The 9,299-nt window shown below is 35.7% G+C and overlaps 1 protein-coding gene across 1 annotated transcript in view; it reads right to left on the bottom strand.

Annotated features, from left to right (window-relative positions):
• LOC107597668 (roquin-2-like) overlaps positions 1-9,299 on the bottom strand; it is a 26,605-nt gene that overhangs the window by 12,028 nt on the left and 5,278 nt on the right. Inside the window, exons 2-10 of the mRNA XM_016288833.1 lie at positions 9,033-9,277; positions 7,997-8,157; positions 6,369-6,529; positions 4,823-4,998; positions 4,294-4,494; positions 3,216-3,348; positions 3,003-3,121; positions 1,194-1,306; positions 720-956 (exon numbers count right to left, since the gene is read on the bottom strand). Coding sequence (XP_016144319.1) covers positions 720-956; positions 1,194-1,306; positions 3,003-3,121; positions 3,216-3,348; positions 4,294-4,494; positions 4,823-4,998; positions 6,369-6,529; positions 7,997-8,157; positions 9,033-9,263 — 1,532 coding nt within the window. The 5' untranslated portion in view covers positions 9,264-9,277. The remainder of the gene's footprint in view (positions 1-719; positions 957-1,193; positions 1,307-3,002; positions 3,122-3,215; positions 3,349-4,293; positions 4,495-4,822; positions 4,999-6,368; positions 6,530-7,996; positions 8,158-9,032; positions 9,278-9,299) is intronic.

Raw genomic sequence — 9,299 nt, forward strand, 5'->3', positions numbered from 1 at the left:
ATATATATATATATATATATATATATATATATATATATATATATATATATATATGTATATATAAAATCATCTGCTCATTTTATCATCTGACAAAGGGGTGAAGAAGGTGACAAAGATACAAACCACTTGTGAAATTATTTAATTATCAGCTTTATGTTTATTTAAAGTCCATGTTTGCATGAGGATATAGGAAGAACTCACCCTAGACCCTATGCAGATTTTTTTTATAAAAACAGTTTTTTTAGTTGTTTTAGGCCACATTCACACTGTTGTTTTTATGGCTTACAAACCATTTTTCACTTATAAAATGAAAAAAAGAAATAAAGAGATATATTTATATAATAACAATGATTTTTATTATTACCATTACATCATCATTATTGAATGAAACAAATAAAGAAAGAAATATATTACTAGAGTAAAATACTATTGTCCTATACAATAAAATAATTACTATTTATAATAATAACAATAATAATTTTACAGAACAACATTAAAATTACAATAGTAATATATTTGGTTGGCTAAATATCTTTGCGTTTTAAATGTTTGCATTCAAATGCCCTATTTTGCGATAGAAATGGAATCGTTATCAGATTTTTTGCTGAAAAGTGACAAATTTTCATCCCTGACAATCGGATTTGGAAAGCAATACACACGTCTCCTCAACAAGCTTGAATGTAGACGTATGAGCTCCAGCAATAGTGAAGCACACTTACTGTTCTAGGCTGGCAGCAGGCAGTCCGTTCGCACTGCTGGGGAGCGTTTTGTCCTCCTGGTGGTCTCCTCCTCTAGGGATGAGCTGAGTGGGAGACGCGTCCTCTGGGGCGTCGTTCTCGTGGTTCTTCCCCTCTGACCCTGGGACTGCTCCTTTGGTACCGGTTTTGGGCATAACCGCTGGAACTGACGGGAAGGGCCTCACCGCCCCACTGGCTTTCCTACTTCTCATTCTGTGCCTGAAAGAGACAGAAAGATGAGGAGAGGAAATGGGGTGACGGCAGACCCTGCCACAGTAAAGCGTGCTGTTGTGTTGGAGGGATCGTGTGGGTGAGCTTGAATAAGAATGAGGAACGGGAGATGTGGGAAGGTGGGGAGGTGCTCTTTTGTGCATTACAGCACGAGACTGGCTGGATACGGTCATCAAGATTGTGTGTACAGTATGTGTGTGAAAGGGAAAGAGTGTGTGTTCTCACTTCTCCAGCTCCTCCTGCGTGTGGGCAAAGGTGCAGCTGGTCCCTCTCGGACAGCCGCCCTGCTGCCGTAAGTCCCTGCACATACTCGTCTTGTACTTGCTGTTGGGTTGAGTCTGACAAAGAGGAGCAGAACACATTTCAGACTGTTTCAAAATGACCCAAAAATAAATAAACTGGTTATAGGTTGCTCTTTCATAGTTTAGGAAACTTAAGTGTCAAAATTCCTGACAAATAGATATAAATGTGACAACAGTTGACGTAGAGTACGAGTATAGAGCGATTAAATGAATGCCGATAGCATGGCTATGATTATTTGTGACCTGCTCTATCATTTGGAGCTGCTTTGACCAGGAACTACATTTCTTTCTACATACAATCTAAATATATCAGAGCTTTATGCACTGAAGGAAAAAGTCTGTTTTCAAATTATATCATTATTATGTTTGTACATTAAACTGAGTATAATAATGTGTTGTTATTTTAAAAAAATAAATTTAGATTTATTTAAATATACATGAAATAATTAACACATCAATAATTAAAAATATATATATATATACAATGCATATATATATATATATATATATATATACACTACTATCGTTAAAAAGTGTGGGGCCAATAAGGTGTTTTTATTATTATTATTATTATTAATAATAATAATAATAAATCAATACTTTTGTTCAGCAAAGACATATTAAATTGATCAAAAGTGACAGAAAAGACATTTATAATGTGACAAAAGATTTCTATTTCAAATAAATACAATAAATACAGTTCTTTTTTTATCAGAGCAGCATAACTGTTTTCACCATTAATAATAAGAATAAGAAATGAATAAAAAAATTAAGAAATAAATAAGAAATGTTTCTTGATTTCTGAAGAATCATGTGACACTGAAGACTGACGTAATGATGCATCACAGGAATAAATTACATTTTAAAATATATTTAAATATAAAACATTTATTTTAAATTGTAATAATATTTCACAATATTACAGTTTTTAATGCAACTTTGATCAATTACTAATAGGCTTTAGTACTAATAAAATATATATTTATAAACTATATGAATTAATTATATAAATATTATTTTATTATATTATTACATTCATCTTTTTAAGTGGGAGAACTTGCACAGTTGGTGGCTGACTAAATACTTTTTTGCCCCACTGTATATATATAATTTTATAGTTTATAGTTTATCAATATGCTCTTCTCTAGATATTAGATGAACACTGGATAACTTTTATAACATTAGATGACAAGTTCTTTTAAAAAAATATATACTTTTTTGTCTTCCTGCGAAAAACCATTGATTGGGCAATTTTGTAAGAGATACATTTTAACATTTTGGTGAGCTTCACTTAACCAACCCTCAGTAAAGATACGTGATCAGAAAAAGGAGACAAATTGTTGAATAAAGTCATAATTTTTGTTTTCTTTGCACACAAAAAGTACTCTCGTAGCTCCATAAAATTACGGTTGAACCACTGATGTCACATGGACTATTTTAACAATGCCCTTACTACCTTTCTGGGCCTTAGGTAGGACCCTTGCTGTCTATGGGGGGGGTCAGTGAGCTCTCACGAGTCTTAATACTGCATGTGTTCTGAAGATGAACGAAGGTCTTATGGGTTTGGAACGTCATGAGGGTACTAACTCTTTAAACAGTGTCAAAACAACATTCATTGATTGACTTTCCTGATAAAACTGACATTTTTGGCCAGCTGTACTTAAAGTGACGTGGAATGAATGTATTCAGGAGAACACATCCGGAAACAGTGTAGTGAGAGCTCATGCTGTACCTGAGGGCTTTCATTGCTCTTTTTGCTGAAGTTTTGGATGAATTCCACCAACCCGTGGACAACAACCTTCACAGCCAATAACACACTCTCCAGCTCTGTCCAGGACGGAGCGGCCGCATCTACAAACACACACACAGAGGTTATTGCTATGTAATCTGATTGTGTCTGCATCCGTGTGGAAGTGTGAGTGCGTGTGCGTGTGCGTGTGCTCACCAGGGTTGTGGTCGATGCCGGCTAGCAGCTCGAGAGGAGCTCTGAGGCTGTTGAGGTTGGCTGGGTCTCCTGTTCTCTGCAGGATTATGGTCAGCTCCTGCACGCTCTTTGCAAAGGATTCTGGGGATTGAAGCTGTGGCAATGGGGTGGAAAGGACGAATGCATTCAGAATAGACAAAAAATTTAATAGACATTCAACAAAAATCTATAAATATTTGCTTTACTATATTTTACACTACTGGTCAAAAGTTTGGAATAATTATGATCTTTGATTGGAAAGAAGACTTATATGCTCACCAAGGCTGCATTTATATGATAAAAATACAGTCAAAACCGTAATTTTGTGTAATATTATTCAAATTTTAAAATGACTGTTTAAAATGTAATTTATTCCTGTGATCAAAGCATAATTACTCCAGTCTTCAGTTTCCCATGATCCTTCAGAAATCATTTTATTAAGATTGAATATGATTTAATATGATTTGCTGCTCAAGAAACATTTCTTACAATCAATATTCAATACAATTGAATTATCAGTTACAATTATCAATGAATTGAATATACAATCAATATTCAAAACAGTTGTTATGGAAACCATGATACAATACCATTCAAAGGTTTGGTGTAAAAGAAATTAAGACTTTTATTCAGCAAAAATGCACTAAACTGATCAAAACTGACATTAAAGACATTTATAATATTAGAAAAGTTTTATATTTCAAATAAATGTTGTCCTTTAGATCAAAGAATCCTAAAAAAAAAAAATGTATCATGGTTTCTACAAAAATATTAAACAACAAAAATGGATAATTTGAGATGGCTTTGCCATCACAGGAATACATTTACAATTTCAAATATATTAAAATAGTGTTTTTTAAATTGTAATAATATTTCCCAATATTACTGTTTTTACTGTATTTTTGATCAAATAATTGCAGCCTTGGTGAGCATGAGAGACTTATAAAAATGTATTAAATTATTATTCCAATTATTATTTGATGTCGTATTTTAATTATTTATATATTTATTATTATGTCATTATTACATTTTTAAGCTTCGTGCAGTATACATGTGGTACCTTGTCTATGATTGACTGCATGTGAGATTTGTGCATGAGATCCCCGTACAGCAGAGACGACCACTGCTCCGGTGAGATGCGCAGTCCCGCTTCCATTGCGATGTGAACGATCTGAGCATCGTGTTCGCGGCGTAGGGCTTCGTAAGTGCGAAACTCCTCCTTGAGCTGCATGAGGGAGGAGTCTTCATCACGTTTGGTCACCTGAAAAGAGATCAAGAGAAATGCATATCGGTGTGCATATAAGTTTAGTGCAAGCCCCATAATTACCACACTCAACTTGAGCCAAACAAGCACTGCTGATCGACATTTCATGGAAATGATTGATTTCATAAGGTGCCACAGTAAATTAAGCTCCAGTAAAGGTCTCGAGCTCATTTACAAATATCAAGTTATCGTAGATATTCCCATTGCCAAGCACTTTATGTCCACATGATATCACGTTATCAGTCCACATAGAAGGAGTACTGAATGTAATGGCTGTTAAGTGATCAGCGGTTTTAGCGCAAAGGAAGCTGATTTTAGCTCTGACCTTAAAGCAGGAGGCGCGGTACAGCAGCTGAACCACATGACCGATGCTAGTCTTAGACGCCTGAGGGAAGCGCGCTTCCAGTTTCTGCACCACAAACAGCACCAGAACCTTCCGCGAGAGAGCCGAGCCGTCCTCCAGCGCCAGCAGCACCAGCTTCAGAGCATCTTCCTGCATGGCTGCAATACATATGGACAGAGACACACAGTTAGTGCTGGGGTCGAGCAATGTGTGCTTGGTCAGACGAACAGATTCATGCTCTGGGTGTTCTCAGACTAGAAAACTCAAAATGAGATCAGATGGGAAAATCTGTGTTGTCCCAGTCAGAATCTGCCCTATGAGTAATCATCATTGACAGCCAAGCACAAACACACATTTAGGTATTCCCTTCACATGCATTAAAGGAATATATTTCGGATTATTTACAAATTGCGACAGACAACATTATCAGCCAGACTATTTCATCTAAACAAAATACTAAAAAAGGTTGTAAAAAGACATGCCAATGTAAAAGAAACCTTTATAGAATTACAGAGATACAATATACAGAATCAATTTTAATACCTATCTGAAACTATACTAAACAAAAACTATAAAAATATACACTACTATTCGAAACTTTGAGGTTGATAGTTTTTAATGTTTTTGAAAGAATTGTATGCTCTCCAAGGCTGCATTTGTTTGTTTAAAAAACACAGAAAAAAACTGTAATATTGTGAAATATTATTACAATTTAAAATAACTGTTTTGGATGTAATATATTTGAATGTAATTTATTCCTGTGATCAAAGCTTAATTTTCAGCATCAATACTCCAGTCTTCAGTGTCACATGATTCTTGTCTTTGATGAACAGAAAGTTCAAAAGAGCAGCATTTATTTAAAATAGAAATATTTTGGAAACATTGTAAATATCTTTACTCTCACTTTTAATCAATTTAATGCATCCTTGCTGAATAAAAGTATCAATTTCTTTCAAAAAAAATATTTTAGACTTCTGAATGGTATTTTATATATTATATAATTTTTTTTAATCATATAAACTAAATAAAAACTATAAAATATATTTAATACTAAAAACATACAATAGAACTCTGGCAACTTTAGCCACTTGGGACATTATGACAAACATTGTTCCCATTAGTCTACTAATCTACCGACAGACTTGTCAATGAATAATAAACTATTTCTTTTTTTCCAAGTTGTGTAAATCTCATTCACTGTCATTATATTTTTTATTATGTGTTATCTGCATTATACTCTGCTCTCTAGATTTCACTATCAGCGTTGGCCTTTGAAAAACATAGTTTAAAAGAAGAAATTTAAAGCTCAGCACAAAATGTTTGCTGTAAAGTCATCTAATTGTCCTTCTGAAGTGGAACTACTTCTCCAAAGGTTCTGATAAAATGTTACAGCTATAACTCCAGAATTTCTGGTCATGACATGAATTGTTGTAAATAACCCGAAATATGCAAAAATAACCAGGTATATATCTTTAATGATGATAATAAAATGAAGAAATGCAAAGAAATGCAATGCAAAGAAACTCACCAGGTCCTAGAAACTGACAGCCGCGTGCCCGCACAGCGGCCCATAGGTTGGCAGAGAGCTGCTGTGGGTTCTGGTGCTGCAGGATGAGTTCAGTGACGGTGCGCTCACCCAGAGATCTGCACGCCCGGACCGCTCGCATACGCCCCTCCTCCTCGATTGCACTCATTGCACACAGCTGTTTCTAATTACTCATTCACTATATAACACCTACTCTAACCACATTTCTCTGCTGAGTATTGTTTAGCCTGTACCCCTTTCCGAGTCTCCGTGTTTTCCTTGTTTTGCCTTGCCTTGTCTGTTTTTGATCTTTTCCTGTTTTTTTTTCCCTCTTGTCTCGCCCCTGTGATTCTGTCTGCCAATCGGTGACCTACGCTAGCCCTAGGACTATTCTTGTATTTTGCCCGCCATATACCTGTTTGCCATTGTTTGACCCTGCCGGTTTACCACATCTCTCTAATAAAAGCTTGCGGATGGATCCACACGTCTCACGTCTCGTCAGCCCCGTTACAGAGTGTGTGTGTATGTGTATCTAAATACCACTTCAGATTCAGCTTCCTCCCAAAAAAAGGTTGTTGTGGCCTAAAAGTTTATAATTCCTTTAAATAAATAAAATGTTTAAAGTTTAATAAATTCAATGTTGCATCAAATAAATGATTTGTCATGTAACACAATGACTTTAAATGATCTTTTGGGGGTAATTTCTCAGCCAAATTTGATGTGTGATTATTTAATTAATCATTTATAATGTGTATTATATATGTATTTACAGTTAAACCATATTGTTATTTTTTATATATGATATTATATAGATTATTATATTGTTGGTCTAAAGTCAAATTATCCTTAATGCCTTTAAATGGCCTCTCAGTTAGTTTTTCCAGAAGTTCATCTACTAATACACTATATCCACTACTGATCCTACTTCCAGGAGCTGCTAAACATCTTGAGGGTAAAAGTCTCAGTCATATGGCTACACCACAGCGTAATAGTGAAGGTTTGACAGAGGAGCTGTTATGAGCTCAAAGCTCAATGAGGAGTTTAAGAGCTTTAGCCTTTAGCGTTCCTCTAGTCCGCTGTGAGGAGTAACTTTTATTGTTACTCCAATAAAACACTCAATTGAGCCCTGAAACGGACTTTTCCACTCACAACAGCTGAGACCATGAGTGACTTGAAGCTTTATTGCTCATGGAGACCAAGTGTTTTATTCGCCTACAAAGAGCCGTTCTCGTGTTTAACACAGTGGGAAATTATTCCACGAATAATAAGTAACACCAGCATCTGATAAGCAATAATGTACGAAAATGCACCGGGTAGGATATAACATGCTTATTGCTTTCATTTTACTTTTATTAAGCATTACTAAACATGAATGTTTATTGTAAACATTTATTTTTTCACTGTATTTCATTGCATGTATTGCATATAAAATACGTGCATGTTTTTCTCTTGTTTCTGAAGCGGCCTTTGGGTTTCTGTGTTTTTCCTTTTTTTTTTTTTCTCACTGACGCAAACATCTCCAACCACAGACAGATAAAGCACATGTAGCCGCTGAACAACAGGAAATGTTGCACTATCCAAACGTGAGCTCGTTCAGGCGCAAGCCTAAACAATAATGCAGCACTCACAGTCATTGTTGTTGATGTACCTGTATCACTTTCTTCACACACTCACCTTTTCCTCCACTGATTGGTTTGAGATACAGCGCCAGCTCCTCCACACAGATCCTGCACACTTCATAATGTCTTGTGTCTTCAACACTGCCCACACTCACAATCTCTCCCTCCGGAACCTGCAGAAAAACAACCATTGGCAGATATGAAGCACCACCAGAAGAGTTCTGTTTATGACATTGTGACGTCAATGTTAAACAGCATAATGATTACTGGTGAAACTTACAGTATCTGTTTGGAGTAAAGCAAAGTGAAAATATTTTTGTTATGATAAAGGCTTTCTCACAGTTTTGACTTTTTTAATGCAATTCTAAGTTTATATCTCACAATTCTGGTTATGTCTTGCAGTTATCAGAAGAAATTCAGAATTGAGGTATAAACTCACAGTTACCATTTTTTTGTGGCGGACACAAACAAAAAAAAGATATAAACTCAGAATTGCAAACTAAACTAAATAAATGCTAAACAAAAAAGTTAGAATAGCAAGATTCTGCATAAACTCAGAATTGTGAGATATAAATTCAGAATTGCAAAATATAAACTCAGAAGTGCAAGATATAAACTCAGAATTACAAAATATAAACTCAGAATTGCGAGATATAAACTCAGAATTGCAAAATATAAACTAAATATTGTGCGATATATATTCAGAATGGCAAGATATAAACTCAGAATTCAGAGAAAAAAGTCAGAATTGAGAGATTCAAAATTGAAAGACATAAATTCAGAAATGCAAGATAAACTCAAATTTGTGAGATGTAAAAAGGAGATTGCAGAATTCTGAGTTTATATTTTGCAATTCTGTCTTTTTTATGTTAGTGTACTTTTCATTTCAATTAATTTCTTGTAAAACTGTATGCACGGTTAAGACATTAACAATAAAAAAAAATGAGTTTTGAGCTGCACAGCCCAGAAAGACAGCAACACTGGATATCCTGAGCTATTCGAAACCTCAAAAGCTATCACATCAATCATATCAGCATGCCCCACTCACCGGCGCCCCCACCAGCTGCAGGAGGGCACAGTTGACAGGCAGCACATCAATGTCAGTGCTAATGGCCGTCTGGTCAAAAGGACAGGCCTTGCGGTGCAGTTTGTGCAGGCAGGTCTTGCAGACGGTGTGCGAGCAGCCCAGGCTGATGGGCTTGTGGCTGCAGGCATCAAACTCATTGTAGCAGATAGGGCAGGATAGAAACTCAGTCCATTGAGCTGCCTGCACCGGCATCCTGTAACCTCCAGGTGGAACAATCACGCTCAGGTA

This window comes from Sinocyclocheilus grahami, unplaced genomic scaffold (genome assembly GCF_001515645.1).
Source record: "Sinocyclocheilus grahami isolate Dianchi unplaced genomic scaffold, SAMN03320097.WGS_v1.1 scaffold234.1, whole genome shotgun sequence".
NCBI lineage: Eukaryota > Metazoa > Chordata > Actinopteri > Cypriniformes > Cyprinidae > Sinocyclocheilus > Sinocyclocheilus grahami.